At 44.2% G+C, this 23,199-nt stretch overlaps 1 protein-coding gene across 4 annotated transcripts in view; it reads right to left on the bottom strand.

Annotated features, from left to right (window-relative positions):
• Positions 1-23,199, bottom strand: part of RPS6KA2 (ribosomal protein S6 kinase A2) — a 452,256-nt gene that overhangs the window by 116,776 nt on the left and 312,281 nt on the right. For 3 of the 4 annotated variants that reach the window (XM_025381624.1, XM_025381625.1, XM_025381626.1), the window contains one exon: positions 4,570-4,686. In XM_025381624.1, coding sequence (XP_025237409.1) covers positions 4,570-4,686 — 117 coding nt within the window. Of the gene's footprint in view, positions 1-4,569; positions 4,687-8,190; positions 8,350-23,199 lie in introns of those variants that run through there. The other variant, XM_025381627.1, reaches the window with a different exon arrangement.

Raw genomic sequence — 23,199 nt, 5'->3', positions numbered from 1 at the left:
CTTTGGAATCATCCTGAATGGGTCTGTACTTTCTATACCTCTGCACTCAACCCCTCACCCATAAGAAGTATGACTGTAGAAACTCAAAGAGCAGAGGAAGCCCCATTCCACTCAAGTCTGAACTGAAGACCAAGTCCGCATGGGGCAGCTGCCAGTTAAGATTTGGTTTAAATGATGTCAAATTTTGAATAGGTCTTGACACATGAAACTTTTCTCTCTTGTATGTTAGGCCTGGCCTTAAAGACAAGATGACTGATGGTCACGGCTAATGTTCATGCTTGTCTGTTCTGAAGAGAGAATTCTACTTTTGTTTTTTAAAAGAACGGGAAAAACTCCATCCTACCAATGTCTGCCAAGCTTCTCTGTGGCGCCAGCTACTGTGAATTCCTGCAGCAGGTGCTGCCCGACTCACAAGCAGAGGACCCAGCAGAGGGGAACGGCACCTTGAAACGAGCAGCAAAATACAGCAAAAAATGCAAAAATGATACCGGTAATGAGTGCGGCAACTTGCTGGTCTGCGGCAGGGATCTTGACCCTTGGGCGGCGTGCAGTTCCCTCTCCCTCTCTGCTGTCATTCTTGTCACTGAAGATCAATTTTAATGTAGTGGAAAAAGTTCTAAAACAACACTGTAACCTTGAGCTAATGCAGGCACTGGGTCTTTAAGACTTAACCCAGTGGGCGCTGTGTGTGCCCCCTCATTTCATTTTTAGAACTGCCTCTCCAGCAGCTTGCTGTGCTGCATCGCAAAGGCTCTGCGAGAACCGCGACCTGGCAACAGGTGTGATGTCACTCTGAACTGCCTCACGATGTCATGGATCACGGTGATCTGCTGATTCTCTCAGCAGAATTCTCAGCTCGCTCTCAGAACTGGAAGGCTGCTGTTGGGCTGCAAGATTCTTCAAGTGGGAGCCAAATGCCCGCGTGCACTTCCGGGAGTTTTGGGTAACAACTGCCCCCAAAAGGAAGACATTTAAAGACCTGTTCTTATCATGCTACCAGCAAAGTCATAGAAAGCAAGGATTTTTAAAAAAACTTTGGTTTGGTTCCTTTTTAGAATGCAGGAACCATAACCTACAGTTCATTCTCCAGAATATTTTAAAGGAAAAGAGGTTTCCTATCCTACCCCTGGCATTTATGCAAATAAGGAGCAGGTGAGGAGGTGGGACCAGGGCAAAGCCACTTTCCCAGCCCGGGGGTGGTTCCCACACCTCCCTCTTCTAAGCTCGCAGGGAACATTGGGTCTGCACCCCTCATTTCAACACTGAACAAGCTTCACCATCTTTCATTGCTTTCCTGATTCAAGCTTGAAATTGCTTTTCATTTTGAGGATAAGGCTCTTTTCTGTGCTTTTCTCTGGTCCCAAGCACCACCCATGGACCTGCTCTCTAGATAGCAATGAAATCATGATGGCTTCGCCTTGCAGGACTGAGCTCAGAGCTCAGAGACGCCTCCCTGCTGGTGGTGAGTGCGGCTTCTGCCACAGGAATAAGCTTATTACGGCTGACCAGGCAAAGAGCAGTGACTTCGGAGAGCCTAAGCGGCTCACACAGGCAGGCAATGGGACAAGTCACTCGCATGGCTCCTGGCGCAGTCTGAAGTCAGGAGCTGGCACCAGTGCAAAAGTCTAAAGGGAAGAAACTGCATGTCATCCATTTCTGCGTCTCCAGTGTCATCATTAAATAAGAGAGAAAGAATGGAGTGGCTCAGTGACAGGCGACTATGAGCCCTGTTGAAGGACTCGGCTCCCAGGCCAGGCCTGCCCTGGGACGTCACGTCCAGATTCACGCCAGGTCTTTGCTCTTTGGAGCAGAGGCAGGAGGTGGACACCTGAGGAACAGGTGCTTTCTGCAGAATGAGAAAATTTAGTGTTGTCCTTCTGTCCCTGGTAGGTGCAAAAGGGAAGACGACTCTTGCATAAGGTTGTGTTATTTGCATGTAGAGAGGAGGAATACAGCAACATGGGGCATTAGAACACACAGCTTCTCCCCCTCTTGTCATCAGTTCTGCTTAAATTAAAAAAACTCACCACAAACAAATCGATGTGGACAAATACAATTTGTATCTGTGACTCTCTGGTGACTGATATTAGCTCCAATCTTCCCTGGAAATGTCTGAGCAATGCTTTCGAGAATAGTATCTCTTCTTTCCAGAATCCAGCTCGCATCAATCCACGGAGCAGACCTAAGCTTCCCTTGCCACGCCAGCCCCAGCCTGGACCTGCTGCCCTGCCCCTCACACCAGCTCTGAACAGGCGTTACCGGAGTCGGCCCATTCCGTAATCCCTGGACATCAGACACCCATGGGCACTGCCACTATCTCATCCTTCTCTTTCCCCTACCTACTACTGTTCTTGAAACTTTACTTTTTTATTCCTCATATAATAAAGATACAAGTAAAGATAAAATTAGAAGTGGTGAAAAGGCTGGAAAAGAAAGGGACAGAGTGTTATGAACATTATCATTCCAACGGGATTCTGCCAAACACCATGATTTCACTTGTTTTCCAAAACATGTTTTTTTAAAGCAAAATTAAAATTCAAAATTTGAAATCTGAACGAGGGAGCTGGAAAAGCCTTTCTCCTTTCATCTTTAATACCCCAGTGTTCTGAGGAGGACAATGGTAAGATTCACTCTGTAACAGAGCCAGTCAACCAAAGCCCCCCAGACACTTCCTGGGCCTCCCCTGTGGGACATACTCCAGCACTCCTTCCCTCCAGATAAAGACGATTCGGCCAATTCTGTGCTTCCACAGGTGGAATCTGTTCTCAAGAAACAACACATGGGCAACACCCTTGAAAGGTGGAAAAAGGAAAGAATGCTTGCTTGTCTCTGTTTTCAAATCATGGAGAAAATTACTCTCCTCTCTCTTTTTTCTCTACATTTCTAATTAATAGTGAGGCATTCCACTACCACATTACACAGGTTCTGCCTTCTGTGATTTTGTGCTTTTTGGTAATGGCTATTTAACATTGTGAGAAACTGAAATCTTCATCCCTCTATTTCATAAACGCCATACGAACTAGCCATATTAAATAGAAACTTTTTTAGGCCCAAAATATTGCTGGTAATTTCCTATGGCTTAATCGAGCATATTTTGTGTATACATCATATAAACACACGTTCCTTCCACCACAGAATGTAATATTCTGCATTACAAGCATGACAAAAGATAAATTTTGCAAACAATCCAGTTCATGCGGTCTGTAGGATTATCCAGAACACTAACGTAGTATTCATTCTACACTTAAATTAACAGGAACCACATGCATTTTGGCACAAAGTCATGTGAAGAATGCAAAGATTTGGTAAATGTCTACATACCACACAAAAATAGTTACTTTAAAGAGCCAGGGCTAGTAGGCCGGGCGCGGTGGCTCAAGCCTGTAATCCCAGCACTTTGGGAGGCCGAGACGGGCGGATCACGAGGTCAGGAGATCGAGACCATCCTGGCTAACACGGTGAAACCCCGTCTCTACTAAAAAATACAAAAAACTAGCCGGGCGCGGTGGCGGGCGCCTGCAGTCCCAGCTACTCGGGAGGCTGAGGCAGGAGAATGGCGTGAACCCGGGAGGCGGAGCTTGCAGTGAGCTGAGATCCGGCCACTGCACTCCAGCCTGGGCGACAGAGCGAGACTCCGTCTCAAAAAAAAAAAAAAAAAAAAAAAAAAAAAAAGAGCCAGGGCTGTTCTGCTTACATGTAAGGAACGGTTGGCTTCACGGTTTATTTCAGGCCCTTATGTTCTAGAAATCAAGTTGTCAGAGCCTATATATTTCTAACAGCTAACCCAAGGAGGCAGAGAAATTAGCATTGTGCTGGAGTAAGTCACACGTCATTGTAATTGAAGAGCGTTATTGACATATTGCTGTATGTGGATGTGGCATTAAATGAAGAGTTAACTATTTCTCATTTCCTGAAAGAAATTAGCTTTTATTGATACAATTTGAAGGTGGAAAAAAAGGAAATGAACAATTCCACTGCACAAATACATCTTAGGCAATGGCTGGGTGGGATTCGTGCCCTATTTACTCCATGGAACAACTGTATAAAGTAGGTTTTATCCTCTCCATTTAGTGGGTGGGGAGGCTGAGGCTTCATGAGGCAATCACGCAGGGTGAGGAGGGCAGCAGGCTGCAGACCCCAGCCTTCCTGGCTCCTGTGCCCAATCCAGAGGAATTGATTCTTTTCTTTTTCTTTTTTTTTCTTCTTCTCTTATTTTTTCTTTCTCTGGGGAAAACAGCTGTTAGAATGCACTTTCAAAGATACATTGGCTCAGATCAATAACCCTCCTCACCTTGGTGATGATTTACCAAGAGCCAAGGGAGGCTATAGAGAGGGAGCAAATGTGCATGTGACGGCTCCAGCAGCACATGTCCTCACTTGGCACGGCCCAGCCCTGTGCCACTGGAATTCTGGCTGTGCAAAGTGAGGCCCCAGTTCTGAACTGTCCAGGTTCCCATGATCACAGCCCTGCAGGTGAGGACTGCCTGCAATTTTCATCCAGAGGGGCTCTGTCCAGGTGTCCTTTGTGTTCAGGAATGAGACTCAAGAGCCAGCCAGGGCTGAACTTACCTTTCCATAGGATCCTTGTCCTAAAACCTTCAGCAACTCAAACTGGGAAGGGTCTGCTTTCTCAAAGCCTTCCTTCACATGATGGCTGATGTCAATCTCCTTCACAATGCCTTCCTCCTGCAAGAGAGCAGCATGGGTGAGAAATACACTGCAAGGAGTTCCTCTGAGTCGCTCACAGCTCCCTCCTTCCCTGACTTTACCATGAGCTGGGTCTGTTACGGATTTTAGAACTGGTGTTTAAAAGTGGAGACGCCATTTAGTTTTTGGGTTTTTTTGTTTTTTTGTTTTTTTAAGATGGAGTCTCCTCTCTGTCTCCCAGGCTTGAGTATAGTGGCTCGATCTTGGCTCACTGCAACCTCCACCTCCCAGGTTCAAGCGATTCTCTTGCCTCAGCCTCCCGAGTAGCTGGGACTACAGGCGTCCGCCACCATGCCCAGCTAATTTTTGTATTTTTAGTAGAGACAAGGTTTCACCATGTTGGCCAGGATGGTCTCGATCTCCTGACCTCGTGATCCACCTGCCTCAGCCTCCCAAAGTGCTGGGGTTACGGGTGTGAGCCACCACGCCCGGCCCGTTTAGTTTTATGGAATCACCTTGGTGACACGTGTGGTTATCGTGTGCACCCCATGGGCCTTCACGATTTCTTTTCTCCATGGACTTTTGTCATTTGGTCTTACCAGAACCTCAGAAAAATCTAAGGGGACTCTCAAAGAAATCTATTTGTGGGCAGAAGTTCTGGTACGATGAATATAGCAACTATGGAACAAAATGACACCAAAAGGACATTGATGGGTTCCTAGATGGAGAAGTGGTCTGGAAAATGCAGACAGCTTGTTTTCCTTCTCCTCCTGATTCACACTATCCCTGGTATGTTTGTCAAAGCTAATGCGAAGAACATGTCCTTGCCATCCTACAGGTTATATTTCAGAAGAAGCAGTCAGGTAAGATTTTCCACTAGCCCAGAAAGCAAGATTTCCCTGTAGGAGAAAGAGTCTATAAGTGAAAACACTGACAGAAAACACTACAAATTTTCATCACAGAGCTTCCTGTCCCCAGAGTCACATGATTTCCCTTGTAAAGGGGTAGGCCATCTGCCCAAGTGCCAGGCCCTGGAAATGGAACACTGGAAAGGAGGTGTTTCTCCCAACATGAGACATTCGAGCCCAACTGTTCCTTGAATTTCTCTCTGTATTTCTCTGAGATTTCCGTTCCACTATCTGTACATTCGTACCTCCCTTTCTACAGTTTTACCACAGGGTGAGGGGCTAAAAAACTTCAGAAACTGCTGGCTAAAACGCACATCCAAAAACAGCGACCAGGAATTATATGCATAGTGTGCTCTGGGAACCAGGAGCCTCTCATTCATCATTGCTTCTTTTCATTAAGAAACTGTGAAGTGGAGATTTTCTCCTGAGACTCAGATTATACATTAATAGCTGGAAGTGGTAGAGGTGGGTTTCTCATCAAGGACTGACCTTGAAGCCAAGTGCTTCCACCCTCTGTTCTAGTCTAAGAGTGAAGACTTTCAAATGAAATCACAATAGCAATAACTTACATGACAATGTTTGAAAAATTCAGTTTCTCAAAACAGTTACTTACAAATCTTGCCATTTTACCTCCATGTTACAAATAGAGGCACATGTAAAAGCAGATGAGGTGTCTGAGCCGTGGAAACTCACAGCGGATGAGAGGCCTACGCAGGTATCTATGGCTTTTCCATTCTCACAGTTAAAGGAAACACTTCCGTCTCCATATTGTCAAGGATTATTTGCTATTTTTGTAAAAACAGTGGTTTTTTTTTTCGTTTGGGAAAACAATGAGTATAGCCAGAATTGACTCTGTTTAATCCATCCTGAGGTTCATATGAGTGCAGTTGGAAGATGCAGAATTACAATTTTGTTGCTTCATAATTACTTCTTGAATGAGTAAGTAAAAATGCTAGAGGCACAGCCCAGCCAATGGGCATTATATTTAGATGCTAATTTGTGAGCAAACATCACATTTTAAGCCTTTCTTCCCTTCATAGCACAGGCTTACTAGAATTGCAGGACCATGCTAGCCACTGGAGACTGTGCAGCTTTTGTGGTGAAATCTCCTGGTTTATGGAAAGGGACAGAGAAAAACGAGACCCTCAGGGATCCACATGTGTCACTGCCTGTGAGAACCACTACCTTCCACGTGGCTGCTGGAGATGGCTTCCTGCACAGAAAACAAAGCCAGGAGACCAAATTCAAAAAAATTCACCATAGAAACATACATGCTATCTTTTCCTGTCATTGACCTACTAAAGGAAGAAAGAAATTGCAGACGATTTGTCATTTAAAGAACAACAAAATACTCCTCTTCTGTTACTAAAACACTTTCCTCACAATGTGGCCATTAACATCCTCTACCTACAGGACTAGCATGCACTTGAGTCATCCAAACCCCAGCCTCCCTCCCAAAATAGCTCCCATCATGCAGCTGTGTTAAGGCGACGCCCACACTATGAAAAAAGGAATCACCCCCAAAGCACATCCTTCTGTGACTTCATGTTGGTAATGTGAGCGTGGCAACGGCGACACTGCAGAACAGAAAGTAAAATTCAACACTGCCCAGAGGTGTGGGGCAGGGGAGGCACGAGCTGGTCAGGGAGGTTTCACACTGCAGCCACCACCCTTTCCTGGGGCACGTTTCCCAGCCGTTGTGTATGTTTCCTAAAGATTTCCATTCCTTTCTTTTTCTTCAGCAGCTCTTTGTGGAGGGTCTGAGGCCCACAGCTGTGGTGAATGAGCTCATGCAGTCCCAGAAGTCCTGGCCCCCTTCACTGCCTTTGTGGGACACACCTTTGTGGGACTGGGCTCTGCGGCAAGAGTGACAGCATCCAGACCACCATGCCGCCTGGCCATGGATGCTGGCACCTTGGGATTCCCATGGGTGTCCCCCCGCTCCCAGTCAGCCCGCTTTTTAAGCTGGCTTCACGCCCTCCTAAGCACATCCGAACTGCCATCCCCTGTTGCCTCCCGCCTCCCGGTCCATGCCACACCCCCACCTCCACTGCAGAAGTTCGCCTTCTTGAGTCATTTCTTTAACATTTCGAATCAAAGCCTTCGACACAGATATCTCATAACATTTCAAATTCTGTGCAGATGCTTGCTGTCAAAGTATTTAGAGCAAATGTACCTGAAGTACGTACCTAATTTCATCTCCTAAAATGACATGAAAAACTCCAGTTTTCTTCCCTGATAATATTGCAATACAGTTAATTTCTCATTTCAAATCAGTAAGGTTTTTAACAGCAAAGCATCTGAAGTGTCAATGGGAAAATATCCCCGAGAGTATCACCCTTTAGACTTCAGAGTTCAGCCTTCGCAGTGACATTTTAGCTTGAACTCGTCTGAGGATGCTTAACTTTCTTTTTCATTTTCCCCAAAACCAAAACAAAACAAATCAAAACAAGATCTGGTGTTCCATGGACTCGGCGCGCACTCAGAGGTCTGTGTGAATAGGAAACAGCCAGATGAAGCCCCAGCACCATAGGCCTGGGCACTGCTGATGGCGACCGTCTCTGGACGGTCCTGGTTTCTGGATCCCTTTGTGACAACTGCCCTAAGGGGCAACTGGCATGAAAATGTTATTCACATTTCATTTTGAAATATGTGTCTTCTGTTTTACGAGGCAGGTAATTGTATCTAGCACTTGATGAGGATTTGCATGCAATCCCTTAGGAAGATCGAGTCTGTTCCTGAATCCGCTGCATCCATGGCAGGAGCATGTGGTTTCCAGCACAGCTCCTATAAAACGGTATTTTTAAAGCTAACTTGAGAGCTTTGGGAGGGGGAGCTGGGACTGTGATCAGGTGCTAGCTCCATAAGCAACGATTCCAAACATTTTGTAACGTGAGAAAGAAAAACTAGAGGTATAAACTGTTTAAATAATGTTTGAATGTGATAAATCGTGACAAGGAATTTTTTTAATTCCTGCAGAACTACACTCAAAATTCCAACGACTGCAAGAAGTCCCGGGCAGGTATTTCAGCAGCTGATGGGAGCAGCTGGGAAGCGGGAGCGACAGGGAGAAAGACGAGGGAGATCGGCCACTGTGGCCCTGCATGCCTCTCTCTGGGCCAAAGTCACCTTCTTGGTTCATTTCCTCTGTTCTGAATCATTTGCTCTTCATGTCATTAAAGGGATCATATTTATAAAAAGTGCAAATTAAAATTTTGCAAAAATTTAATATTGTAGAATATTAATAAGGACACAGGAAACAAAATAGGCAAGGGTTCACGTTATTTCCAAAAAAGGACAGAGGTCATTCTAGAAATCACAGATTCACATGTAGGATATTAATTTCCAGAATAATAACAGAATATATTATTACACAGGTGGTTTTATGAAAATGTGGAAAAGAACAAGGAAAGCACCTTATCTCCAACTCACAGGTCCCATCAAGCCAGCACTGCTCTGCTGCTGATGGCATGAACAGATGAGCAGGTGGACAAGAGTCTGGCTTTGAGGGTAGCATTGGTGGAGTCCTTCCTGAATCCCAGATGACAAAGAGGCTGGCATCGTATAAAGGCTTAAAGACAGAGCACCACATCGCAAGTCATTTTCTCAAGGCACAACAGCCAGACACACTCGCCCAAGAACAGTATTGTGTCCTGGAGGTTCTGAACATATGAATGTTCTATGTTGCCCACCTGCTTCAGAATCACCCCAAGGAACTTGTTAAAATGCAGATTCCAGGTCCTGGGCGAGGCCTCCTGGGTCTGGAATCACTGAACTTGGCTTCACCTAGAATCTGACTTTCATTATCTCACCAAAGGCGCCCTTCTCAAGTCATCCAAATCTTACCCGTTGCTAAATCCAGTGACCAAATTTCTATCCTCCATACCACTGGGCATGGCTATTCACCTCCTCTTGCTTGAAACACTCCCTTCACCTGGATTCCAGTACATCCTTCTCCCCTAGGTTCGCTCCCACCTACCCCTCTTTGTGTCTGCCAAGGTCACCTTTCCCCTGGGTGCAGTCCCTGGCCTTTTGTCTCCACGTAGTTATTGGAACCTTGTCCTGTCTCAGGGCTTTACATACCATGTAAATAAACACTGACAACTCTCAAGTCTCAATCTCCAGCAGGGGCTGCTCCCAGAGGTCCAGTTCTAGAGGCCCATCACAGGCAACTGTCCTGAGTGTGTGCATGTGTGTGTGCACACATGTGTACCTGTGGAATGCACATACATGAGTGCGTATGTGAGACAGACAGGTCTTGTTCTGGCTTTTTCTTACGTTGGGATGGAGCTCCTTCAAGTCCCAGCTTTATGCAGGCAATGGGGCAAGAGGTCTGCCTGGGGCCAGCCCTGGGATTTGTCACCAATTCCCCTGCCCTGTGAGGCTGTGAATAGCCAAGCTCCAGTTCACCAGGTTGTCACCTGGCCTCCCGGAGAAAGCTGGCTTTATCTGTCTCCTTCTCGGGTTCCCTGCTCTAACACAGGGTTTGGCCTCTGTGTATTCCTTACTCCCTTCTCAGCTCACTCACACTTTTAAATATTCTTAAAGGGTTGCTTGATCCAGGACTTTTAGTCGTGTTTCGCATGAGGGCTGGCCACACCTAGTCTACCATGCCGCTAGAATGGAAGTTCAGGAATGCTTTTAAAGGGAGAGAAGATTCACTAAATGGCTTTTTAGCCTCTTCTGGAAAGGAAAGACAGCAGCATACTTGCTGACAAGAGTAGAGGGGAGTCTGTGCGGGAACAGTCCCCAGAGAGTGAGCGCCATCTGCGGCACGACTTCCGATAGCTCGGGGGTCCTCGGCCTTTGGTTACCAGGAAAGCTGGCTGCACCAGTGAACACATGCCACCCACAACAAAAATCCTACAGTAGGCCGTTTTTGTGATTGCTAATATGAAATAAAAATAGCTAGACACTTGAACCACAGACTCTAAGAACCAGAAGAAATCTCCCATGTAGCAGGTTGGGCATCTTCCTATTCAAGGGACCAGAATTCAGATCATCTGAGGCCCAGGACCCAGGCTCCCGGCAATGCTGCTTCCATTCTGACCAGGGCCTAGGATGTTTAGAGCAGTAACGGCTCGCGAATTCTGGGGCCTTCTCTGCTCTTTCAAGTGCCCTTTCTGCGTCTCCGCAAATGTGTCCGCTTTTGCTGGTGTGAGCAAATGTGAAATGAAATCATGGGACCAGCTGCATCTGTCCAATCAATTCCTTAGGAAACCATTTCTACAAAAAGTTTCCCTTCCATTTCTAAAAAGCTAAATATAAGTGAGCCATTTAGTACAGCAGAACCAGTACCCTCAAGAATGGAAATCAGGCTGGTGACATGGGCGCCTGCTGGAATCTAGGTGAAACAAAGATAGCTTAATTTAAGAGGAATAAATCTGCCACAAAATCATAGGAGGAAGGGAAGCAGGAGAAGGAAAGAGAAAGGAAAATACCAGATGCCATGTCAAGATTGCAGATAGAAGTGCTGAAATTTCAGGAGTGTGACCCTCTCCATTTGATCGAGGGCAGGCCTGCTCAGTGAGACAAGGTCTCCATTTCAACCCTGGTCATTTTCAGAGTTTGAACTGCGTCTATTCGATGCGATGCTCAAATGGATGCCGCAGAATCCGCGGAGGGAAGGCAATGTGCAGGAACAGCGCTGAGTTCTGTGTTCTCGTCCACCCTAGAATATCGCTTTTTCTTTTTCTGACCAAAGAAAGTGATTTAGCATCCAAGAGTAGTCACTGCAGTCACCGCACGCACAGTGACAATCCAGGAGTGGGCTGGCTGCTGGGGCTCCCTTCCTCTTCGGGGAGAAGTCTCCGTTAAGCTACTCACTGAAGCTCCTTGGAACTGAGGCTGGGCTAATAATGTAAGGTTCCTAGAACACAGCAGCACTGAGTGGACAGAGATTATGGGAAGAAAGGAGGAGAAGCAGCAAAACCAGCCTCGGCATCTCTCTCCTTTCTTTTCTCTTTCTATTCAAACTTGCGTTTCTGCCTCCCCACCCCGTCCCTGTTTACTTTAGTGACTGAGGAGAGAGGAACCTCCCCAGGACGCTTCCTCTCTGGTTTTAATTAAACCCTGCCACCCCGCCACTGTTTCTGCCTTCGCCTTCATTGCCTGTTGTTCCCGCGGATTATTTTCCCTTCCCTTCTTCTCAGTCCTCAGTCTCTGCTGGTATTTTTATAAATCACAGTCAATGCAAATTGGACTCTGAAAGCTGTGCTTATAAACGGTGACTGGCAGATGGAGCGCCACTTTTGCAGGGGCCTCCTTCCCACAGAAAAGACGTGCAAAGAGTGGAGAGCCAGGGCTTCCTGCACACACATGGGCTCCCTGTCCTGACACCGGCCATTCTATGGGTGTGCTCTTTCTAATAAACCCTCCAATCCTTAACCTCTCTAGGAAACGTCAGTGTGAAGTTGTCACGGAAGCTTGGGGTGTTGGTGTCTGACACGCTGTTTTAGGTATATGGCTGCATGACCCCTTCCACTTCATCTTGAAAAGTATCCTCAATGATTTGCTTTATAAAGACTCATTACTAGCATCAGGGAATGAGACAGTAGCTACTGACTGACATGAGTGTATTAAGATGCGTGGGAACGATCTCCAAGAAGCCTCACACTCGGGAACATGCATGCGGAACACGCATGCAGGTTAGGTCAAGCCACAGTGTTTCCTCGTGGAACAGCTTTAAATGGGACCATCTCTGGTCTGGGCAGTGGGATGAGTGCCTAAAGGGGCTGAATACATCTGTATTATTTGGCACGACTTTAAAATAATGCCAGGTAAAAACCCACAGAGGGTGACAGTGATACCAGGACGCATGCCTGGTGTGCACCAAATGGGACATTATTTGTGCTAGTGTGTCACCCTGACTTGGAAAACTAACATTTTTTTTTTTTGTCTCTGAGATATATAATATGAAACTGCACCAAGAGATGAGAGAAAACTAATAACACAGGATTTAAAATCACAAGTGGAAAAACCTATATCATAATAAACTACATCATCAGTATAACCAAGAAAACTACAGTCATATCCCAGTGAGACCTATTGGGATAAATTTCCTATTTCTTTAGCAGAAAAGGGAAAATAGAATCTACAAATATCATCTTCTCCCATACTCAGTTATCTACATGTTTCCAATGTGATCTCCTCATTCTTTGTCAAAAGCAACATGTTGGTGAATGTTCTTTACCAGAATAAGTTGCTGAAGGCTGCGATGTTTCCATTAGGCAGAATAAAAAATGCTGAGTCAACTGGGATGGAAAGAAAACGCACATCCCAAGAGTGCCCAGCTGTTGGGAACTCTGAGCTCTTCTCACACTAAGTTAGTTTCTTTTCTTTTCTTTTTTTTTTTTTTGAGACAGAGTCTTACTTTGTCGCCCAGACTGTAGTGCAGTGGCACGATCTTGGCTGACTGCAGCCTCGACCTCCCGGGCTCAAGTGATCCTTCCACCTCAGCCCTGCAAGTAGACAAAATTAGTTTCTTTTTCAAGTGTACTGAGGAAAACACGCAAGGCTGTATTGATCAGACCATTCAGACACCCAGTAGAGGGATGCTTGCTGGCGTAAGAGAGGCCAGTGACGTGCGTCCTCCTCTCCAGCAGCTGAACCAGCAGCGTGCACGGGGCCAACTTACTCTACAGCACTGCAACACCACCGACTTAGAGGAAGGCAGTTTGGGCTCTGCAAGGAAAAGCTGCTTAAGTAATGGATTTTTTAAAAAATGGTCCACCAAATCCATGGCAATAGATATCACAACTGATGGGGTGATGGGGAAAGTCTCATCCCCAAAACGGTTCTGAAAGGTGGGCGGCTGAGTCCCTGCTCCCCGGCAGTGGTGCCGGCGGCCGACTCGTCATGCGCGGTGTTTGTGATCTGGATGAGAGCCGGCAGAGCAAACTTGTTAGACTGCAAATCAGGATGAATTATTCAAATTGATAACATCTTAGCAAATGGAAATGATATGCTAAAGGATCAGAAGAGGCCATTCTGGTGGCAGAGTGATGGCGGCGGCTGCTTAACCCATGGCACGTGTGCAGCACAAGGTCATGTTTTTGGAAAAACAATAATTGTGCCTTATATGGAATTTTATATTAATTGTGATAGAGAGTAGTCAGCTGCAATGCCGGAAAGGACTACAAGAGTAACTGAGTCCACGTTTTAGAAAAAGAAATATCACTGTGAGTGGAAACGCACCTGTCCTATGGGGCAGACTGGCGGGCCCTGAACAGGAAGCCTGCATCTATTCTGTACAAATTCCATGGTCGACCAATAGCATAACGTGCACACCTTCTGACACAGGAATCTCACTCCTCAGAATTCATCAAAAACATTTACACACAGCAAGCTGTAACATTATTTACAGCAGTGAAGAACTAAGAAACAACTGAAATATCCAGCAAGTGGAGAAGAATAAGGAAAATGACGATCTATCCACCAAATGAAAGTTTATGTAGGCTTTCAGAGTGATTATGCCATTTCCCATTACTCCAAAAAGATGAAACACTTACATATAAAGTAACAAAACAAGTATAGCATCTGTGTGTCAAAAATTATGGAACACTATTGGAAGAAATCAAACACCTAAATAAATGGAGAGACACGCCATGTTGACAGCTCAGAAGAGCCAACATGGTAAAGATGTTCATTGCTTACAAATGCACCTGTAGGTATAACACAACTCCCATCAAAATCTGAGCAAGGGTTTTTTTTAAGTATAGATAAGTGTATTCTAAAATTTCACGGAAAAGCAAAATACCTATAATAGCCAATTTTGAAAAACACTAAAGTGAGAGGAATCTCTCTACAGATGCTAAGGTTTGCTACATAGTTACAGTAATCAAGACAGTGTGCTATTGGTGAAGGGGTAGACACACAGATCAATGGAATGGAATAGAGGACCTAGGAATAGAAGCATTCAAGTACACTCAGCTGCTTTTGGAAAAGCAATTCAATAGAGGAAAGGCAGCCTTTTCGACAAATGATGCTGGAGCACTGGACATTCATAGGCAAAGAAAAAAGAAGACATTTGACCTAAATTCCATCCCTTATACAATAATTAACTGAAAATGAACCACAGACATAAATATAAAACATAAAGCTACAGAACTTTTAGAAGAAAACATAGGGGAAAATTGTCCAAACTTAGGGCTAGGGAAAAATTCTTAGATCATGATTCATCAAAGAAAAAAGTGATAAATCAAACTTCATCAAATTTAAAGCTTTTGCTTTGCAAAGACTCTGTGAAGGAGATGAAAAGACAAGCGATAGAGTGGGAGAAAATGTTTGTAAACCACACATCCAACAAAGGTTCTATATCTATAATATATAAGGAATTCTCCAAAGTCAACAGTAGAACAAAACAAACAATCCATTAGAAAATGGGGAAGAGAGACAAGCATCCATTTCACCACTGAAGATACACAGATGACAAATAAGCACATGAGGATATACTCAATATCATTAGTCATTAGAGAAGTGGAGAGCCGCAATAAAGTATCAGTACATACCCCTCAGAGTTGCTAAAATAAAAAAAAAAAAAGGTGATAAACGTCAAACGCCCATGAGGATGCAGAGAAACTGGACCTCGTACATTGCTGGTGTGAATACAAAATGCTCCAGCCACTGTAGAAAACAGTCTGGTTAGTGTCTTACAAAACAAAACATCCCAGCAAATGTATTCCAGGGCATTTATCTCAGAGAAATGAAAACTATGCTCACACAAAAACCTGTACTCAAATGTTCATGGCAGCTTTATTTGTGATGCAAAAACTCGAACAGCCCAAATGGTCTTCAATGAATGAATGGCTCAACAAGCTGCAGTACATCACCTCATGGAATACTACGCACCAACACAAAGGAATAAACTACTGTTAGTCACAAGTTTTATGAATCTCCAGAAAATTATGCTCAGTGAAAAAAAGCCAATCTCAAAGGATTATACAATGTATGATTCCATTTACGTAACATTTTTGAAATGCAAAATTATAGAGGTGAACAGTTTAGTGGTTGCAAGAGGTGAGGGATGGTTGGTGTCGGGGGGTGTGTGTGTGTGTGTGTGCATGTCCATAAAAGGGTGCCATGAGGGATCTTTGTGGCGATGGGACAGTTCTATATCTTCAGAATGGTATTGCTACAAATTACACGTGATATATTTGCAGAGAACGCATATACACACACATGAGTACATGTAAAACTGGTAAAATATGAATAAGGTCTGTTGACTGTACCAAATGTAAAATTCCTGGTTTTCATACTGCCCTGTGGTTGTACAAGGTGGAGCCCAGCTGAAGGACAAAGGACCTCTGCCACGTGTTTTGCAGCTTCCTGTGACTCCATGATCATTTAAAAATTTTAAAAATGGTAAAAAGTGATTTTTAAGTCTATTTGGCAATATTGAAAGAGCTTTGTTATAAGATTTAAAGAAAGCAGAAAAATAAATGTCATGTATATGATGATTACTGTGACATTTTTACAAGGTAGGAAAAATATTTATAGAAAATACATCAAGATATCAGAAGTGATAGTATTAGAAAATATAAATGATTAATGTTCTCCCCTTTGTTCTCTAAATTTCCTATACAGAAATAGAAAACTGGCCGAGTTTCTGTATGAGGACATTTAAAATGATAAACTAGGTGACATTCCCTTTGTTTCCTCACTGCTATCCTATCCAGCTGCACTGAACTATAATGGAAAGGTCAGGCAAAATTAACTGTGAGTTTTGAGAAGCAAAGAAGATCAAACAACTTGCTGCAAGGGAAAAAAAAAAATGGAAAACAATTTGGATATCATTTCTGGATCAAAGAATAAAGCTTACTAATTGGTAAAAAACAAAGACTCAATATTTTTAAAGCTATTAACATTCTGTATACTCAACACACAAGATTTCTCCTGTGCATCAACATGGAATTCCCAATCAGGGTGCAGATGGCGGACACGAACGCATGCAATATGGACAGCAACATGCACTTCCCAGCACCACAGGCAGCCAGGGAGGCAGTTAATAGAGTTTTTTCCTGGGACGTGGGTATATCTAGGGGTGGGTGGCAACAATTTATGGAAACTGACAAATAAAAGAACTTGTTTAAAAGTGAAATTAGGGCCGGGCGCGGTGGCTCACACCTGTAATCCCAGCACTATGGGAGGCCAAGGCGGGTGGAATATGAGGTCAGGAGGTTGAGACCATCCTGGCCAACTTGGTGAAACTCCATCTCTACTAAAATACAAAAAATTAGCCAGGCGTGGTGGTGGGTGCCTGTAGTCCCAGCTACTCGGGAGGCTGAGGCAGGGGAATTGCTTGAACCTGGGAGGCGGAGGTTGCAGTGAGCCGAGATCGCGTCACAGCACTCTAGCCTGGCGACAGAGCTGGACTCCATCTCAAAAAAGAAAAAAAAAAAAAAAAGAAAGTGAAATTAGGTACTACTCTCTGTAACACTAAGTAGATAAGAGTTAAGTGTGATATATTTATTTCTTTTACATTAAGTAGTTTTCTAGATATAAATATGAAGGGTTCAATTTTTTTTTCTTTCAAAGTCATTAGGATTGACTCAAGCAAAACCAGCGACAGTCCCTTTTGTAATGTGTGTGTGTGTGTGTGTGTGTGTCAGATACTCCCTTAATCTTTGAAGGAAGGTTCAATGTGAACGGTATTCTCCAATGCATAAATGAGATACTTGGGGCGATGGACGAGAACTGCTTCTGCAGTACTCCCTGGTCCTAACGACTTTTTCAGTTTCCTGCTAAAAGCAGATCATTCCAGTTCTCCTGAGAGAGGTTTTCGAATGTGTCCAGTGGCGTTTCAGATGTGTGGCACGTGGCAGCCCCTGCTGTGTGCGCTATTTCCTATCCTGACGATTCCTACAAATGGAAGCCATATGAAAAACAATCAACACTTCACAATTCGGTTCAAATGATTTCAGAGGTAATGTGCAGATCGTCTCTTAGCAGTTTCCAAAACTGTTGAAAAGATGAAACTTTTGGACAAAAACCTCATATAAAGGAGTTCACTAAATGACGGTTCTTCTTTCTTTTCTTTTTAAACTAACTTAGTTATTCTACGTTCTAAAAGATTATGAAGCATTTTGTTGAAAAAATATTAGCTATGGTGCAAAGTTTTGAAATGGCCCCACCAGCCCACTGGGCATCTTATCGCCCTCCATCCCTGAGCATGCAGAATAGTCAGAGCTAGAAGGACTTGGCACAATACAATAACTCGAAAGAAATTAAGCTGAAATGCACACATGCAGTAGGTTTTGCCAATATGAGCTATAAATTACAGATTTCCAGACAGTCTTGGGCACAGATAGGGTATTTCAAGTGAGGTGACCAACTGAAGTAGTTTACACAGCACAACGCCCTTTCGGATTGTCTTATGACACAACTTAATTCTATCAGCCTTTCCATTGTCATTCACAAGCACCACAGACTGACAGGCTGAAGATCCACACCTGGTGGATTTCATCTACCTAGAGATCCTTGTTACCCAGTGCTGCTCAAAAGCAGGTCTCTGACCCCACAAACACTTACAGGGAAAATCAGGGGCTGTGCATGGATTACATATGTCTCAATTCTCAATTTCATGGGTCCTTGATCCCTCACAGGACAGGCCACATTTTGTACTAACGCCTGTTTATCCCCTTCTACCTTGCAAAGCGTCTGTCACCATCTTTCCTCAGTTTTTGTTCAAGGAATCAATGAAAACTTGTGAAATGGTTTAGAGCAGTGCTTGGTGGTCCCCAGCAGGCCTTGCTCAATTGCTGGGCTGCAGAATCACCCAGTGGCATGGCCTCACCCACACGATGACAGTCAATCCCTTTGTGTGGCGAAAGACGTGGGCTTGAGAACTTTCTACACTCCAGAAGCCATTACTGGCACAATATATAAATGTTCAAGATCAAAAGAAATTGTATTACAAAATTTTTTTAAAATCTACCCTAGCTTGAGGTTTGGTAAAATGCCTTGGCCACATCCCCCAATTGTAGGTGTCCTGTTCTGCATCTGGACTGCACGCCTTGCCTGGGAGAGACTTCAGTGATGGAGGAGACAATCCCAAAAGGTTTCTGAAGCTCTCACAGTCATATATCAAAAAGTCCACTATTTATTTTAGAAAAAGTGATTTGGAAACTTGGTTAGGAAACCCATGCATTGAGGATGCTATTTCCAAATTGCTAAGTAAAAAGTTTATCATTTCCTGGGGAAAGGATTCCCTATTTAATAAATGGTGCTGGGAAAATTGGCTAACCGTAAGTAGAAAGCTGAAACTGGATCCTTTCCTTACTCCTTATACGAAAATTAATTCAAGATGGACTAGAGACTTAAATGTTAGACCTAATACCATAAAAACTCTAGAAGAAAACCTAGGTAATACCATTCAGGACATAGGCATGGGCAAGGACTTCATGCCCATGAAGCACACCAAAAGCAACGGCAACAAAAGCCAAAATTGACAAATGGGATCTAATTAAACTAAAGAGCTTCTGCACAGCAAAAGAAACTACCATCAGAGTGAACAGGCAACCTACAGAATGGGAGAACATTTTTGCAATCTACTCATCTGACAAAGGGCTAATATCCAGAACCTACAAAGAACTCAAACAAATTTACAAGAAAAAAACAAACAACCCCATCAGAAAGTGGGCAAAGGATATGAACAGACATTTCTCAAAAGAAGACATGCATACAGCCAACAGACACATGAAAAAATGCTCGTCATCACTGGCCATCAGAGAAATGCAAATCAAAACCACAATGAGATACCATCTCACACCAGTTAGAATGGCAATCATTAAAAAGTCAGGAAACAACAGGTGCTGGAGAGGATATGCAGAAATAGGAACACTTTTACACTGTTGGTGGGATTGTAAACTAGTTCAACCATTATGGAAAACAGTATGGCGATTCCTCAAGGATCTAGAACTAGAAGTACCATATGACCCAGCCATCCCATTACTGGGTATATACCCAAAGGATTATAAATCATGCTGCTATAAAGACACACGCACATGTATGTTCACTGTGGCACTATTCACAATAGCAAAGACTTGGAATCAACCCAAATGTCCATCAGTGACAGACTAGATTAAGAAAATGTGGCACATATACACCATGGAATACTATGCAGCCATAAAAAAGGATGAGTTTGTGTCCTTTGTAGGGACATGGATGCAGCTGAAAACCATCATTCTTAGCAAACTATCGCAAGAACAGAAAACCAAACACTGCATGTTCTCACTCATAGGTGGGAACTGAACAATGAGATCACTTAGACTCGGGAAGGGGAACATCACATACCGCGGCCTATTATGGGGATGGGGAGCGGGGAGGGATTGCATTGGGAGTTATACCTGATGTAAATGACGAGTTGATGGGTGCTGATGAGTTGATGGGTGCAGCACACCAACATGGCACAAGTATATATATGTAACAAACCTGCACGTTATGCACATGTACCCTAGAACTTAAAGTATAATAATAATAAAAAAAAGAAATATGAACAAAAATTTCCAATGGTAAGAAATTCAATAAATTGTGATAGAACATTGTGTGGAAAAAAAAAAAGTTTATCATTTCCTGTGCACAAAGATGACCAGCTCTTTTTCAGTAGCATAGCAGGGATGGGCCGACAACCACGCTGATCCCTGGAGGCTAATGTGGGCTCTACCCTGGCAATGGCCACAGGTGTGCACTGCCTCTCTACGAATTCTGCAGTCTAGCTTTGACATTGATCCACTAGGTTTTAGTGACAGCTTGACAATGGTTTATTATCATTAGCATATGAACACATACTTACATAATATTGCTGAATGTGAAATTCTCAAGGTAGGCTCAACTCAAACCCCGGAGGGAGCACGTGTCTTAGCCACTTACTTATTTTTGGTTTTCGTTTTTATTTTTGAAACAGGGTCTCACTCTGTTGCCCAGGCTGGAGTGCAGTGCTGCAAACCCAGCTCGCTGCATCTTTGACCTCCCTGGGCTCAAGGGATCCCCCCACGACAGCCTCCCGAGTAGCTGGGGCTACAGGTAAGTGGCACCATGTCTGGCTAATTTTTTTGTATTTTTTTTGTAGAGATGGTGGTCTCACTATGTTGCCCAGGCAGGTCTCAAACTCCTGAGCTCAAGCAATCTGCCCACCTCGGCCGCCCAAATTGCTGGAGTTACAGGTGTGAGCCACCACGCCCGTCCTCCACTTACTCATGTTTAGTCCCACTTTTTTTTTTCTTAAACTCTTTAATGCAAGAAATTAATGGCTCCCTACGGATTCTGCAGTCTAGCTTTGACATTGATCCAGGAGTCAAAGAAACAGGAGTCATTAAAAAAAACGGCACCCACTCGTGGTGTTCCCGAGTAGCACACTGCCTGGACTGAGCGGGAAAGACTCTGAGACAACTCGCTGACCTGCCCCCAGCCCTCTTCCTCTGCTGGCTCTGACGTGGGCCAGTGAGCCCTGACTCAGTGCTCACATAGTATCACACGTGCAGCTCATCCCAGTGTTAGATGATGCCATTGCTGAGCCAAACACACGGCACTGCTTTAAACAAACTTGGCTAATTCCTGCACCCATTACAAGCTGATACATTAAAAAAAGAAAACCAGCCTACTATCATCTGTTTTCAAATGTTTCCAAATTGCTCTTCTTTCTCAGAATGACAGCTTTGGAACATTAGTGCAAATCCCCACTGAGATTTGCATCCGTATTCTTGGATCTTACTCAGAACTTAGCCCTGCTGAAAAATACACAGTTAGGTCAAAGTCTGTTCATGGGAAACTAGTATGCGTATCTCAGAAGGAGCTCTCACCTACAGGCTACCCCAAGGCAGTGGCTGGAAACAGCACCAAGCCCTGTGTGTATATCTGTCTATCTGTCTGTCTGGGGAAGAGTATTCAGAATTTTCTAGTGCGGTTCTTGGCGCTGCCATCACTGAAGCAACTGATGCAGTTCGTAAGTTCAGCTTTCTGCTACTTCTTCCCACAGAGTGACATATTTTTCTTATTATACTTACAGCTTTTCAAATAATGATGACCCGAGAAGCGATTGCTACCCCTTTCCCAGAAGTAAAAGATCTGCAAACTTTTGCTTGTTCAAGAACATTTTAGCTTCTGTTTCAAGTCTTAAGATGAACATATTCCCAGACTGTCAGGCCAGTTTTATGAAGCTGAATGCGATATAAAGCTTAACCTGCCCCCTTTTGTTGTAAACATCGGATGCAAAGAAGAATTAACCATGGAACTAGAAGCTGCTGACTGAATAAAAATCCCACGGGAATTTCTGTTCGCTTTCTATTCCTCTTCCCAGCTCCGGATGTGCATCCTGTGTGGGGGACAGAGAGAAACGTTCAGGGACAAAACCTAAGTCACGAGGTCTGATGCGATGTGAGAACTTGCGGCCGGCATGCGGGTGGCCACTGGGGGGGTCCCACTCCAGCACAGGACTCCATCCTCCTCCACTGCAGCCTGAAAGCAGGGAGCAAAACCAACCTGCTGTCTGAAAGGGTTTTGTTTTTTAGTCTTTTTCGAAGCAAACAAGTCTGACCTTCCATCCCTAGGAAAAGCCTACTTATGGTGAGAATTCTTACCTCGACACGAGGAGACAGTGCCCAGATCAACAACTCCACAGCAAGTCAGAAATACAAAGATTGCATGTGTGCTCAGCGCCCACCACGTGAAAAATGTCTCCAGTTTTACAAAGGTCAATTGGTAATTTACAAAACCTGATTTTGGGATGACTTTAGGAAATTGTTGCTTCTATACTTTTTCTCTACAGGGCTAGAATACTGTTCAAGTGACAGCAGAAAACATCAGTTCCCGAAATCCAATGTAAAAATTGGTGATTTCTTGGTGTGTGATGTTCCCCACTCTGTGTCCAAGTGTTCTCATTGTTTGCAAGGACAGAAAACCAAACACCGCATGTTCTCCCTCATAGGTGGGAATTGATTTCTCTAGCAATTTGGGCTCAAAGACACTGTAATCGCTTGAACCAGGAACATACATCCTAAGCGGGTAAATCTGTTTTCTTCCCAGGTACGTGGCAGGTTTTACAATGGGAAAAGGGACTCCTCCTCTAAGTCACAGTTATTTGTGCATCTATCTCTTCATAAGCGACAGGGGTGAGAAGAATTGCATGCCGACTTCTGGACAGGAATACAGTTCTAAGCAGCATGCATCAGGCTGCACTCTGGCCCATTTCCTTGTTGCAAAAAGTCACGTAGCTCTAGACACTGACCATCTGCCCCCACACTGTTCAAGGATCTCTGACCTTGGAGTTGTTGTTTAAGGATCACTTAAGATGTTTTTCAGACCCCAAATTCCAGCAGCCAGTTTGAAGACCCCCACAGAGGAATGGGATTGGCGGAGAATATAGCTTCTTTCTCTCCCTGTCCCACGAAGTCACCCTGTACTCTTCCACAAATCAATGATCTCCACACTTCAGCCACTCCAAAAGCCTCAATCCTAACCCCAAATTCCTCGGGGAGGTGGATTTGGGGTTCTCTTCCATTGCCTCATTCAGGGACCCTACAATTGAGCCTTTTTCTGTGCTGCAACCCAGTATCTTGGTGTACAGACTCCTGTGTGCATCGAGCAAGGAATCTATTTATGGGTACATTTCCCCAGTCACCTTTCATGTTTGAGATTTCATCATTTGGAA

The sequence above is a fragment of the Theropithecus gelada genome, chromosome 4 (genome assembly GCF_003255815.1).
Source record: "Theropithecus gelada isolate Dixy chromosome 4, Tgel_1.0, whole genome shotgun sequence".
NCBI classification, from domain to species: Eukaryota; Metazoa; Chordata; class Mammalia; order Primates; family Cercopithecidae; genus Theropithecus; species Theropithecus gelada.
Note: the sequence above shows the minus strand (reverse complement) of the source record. Positions and strands in the feature narration are given on the sequence as shown.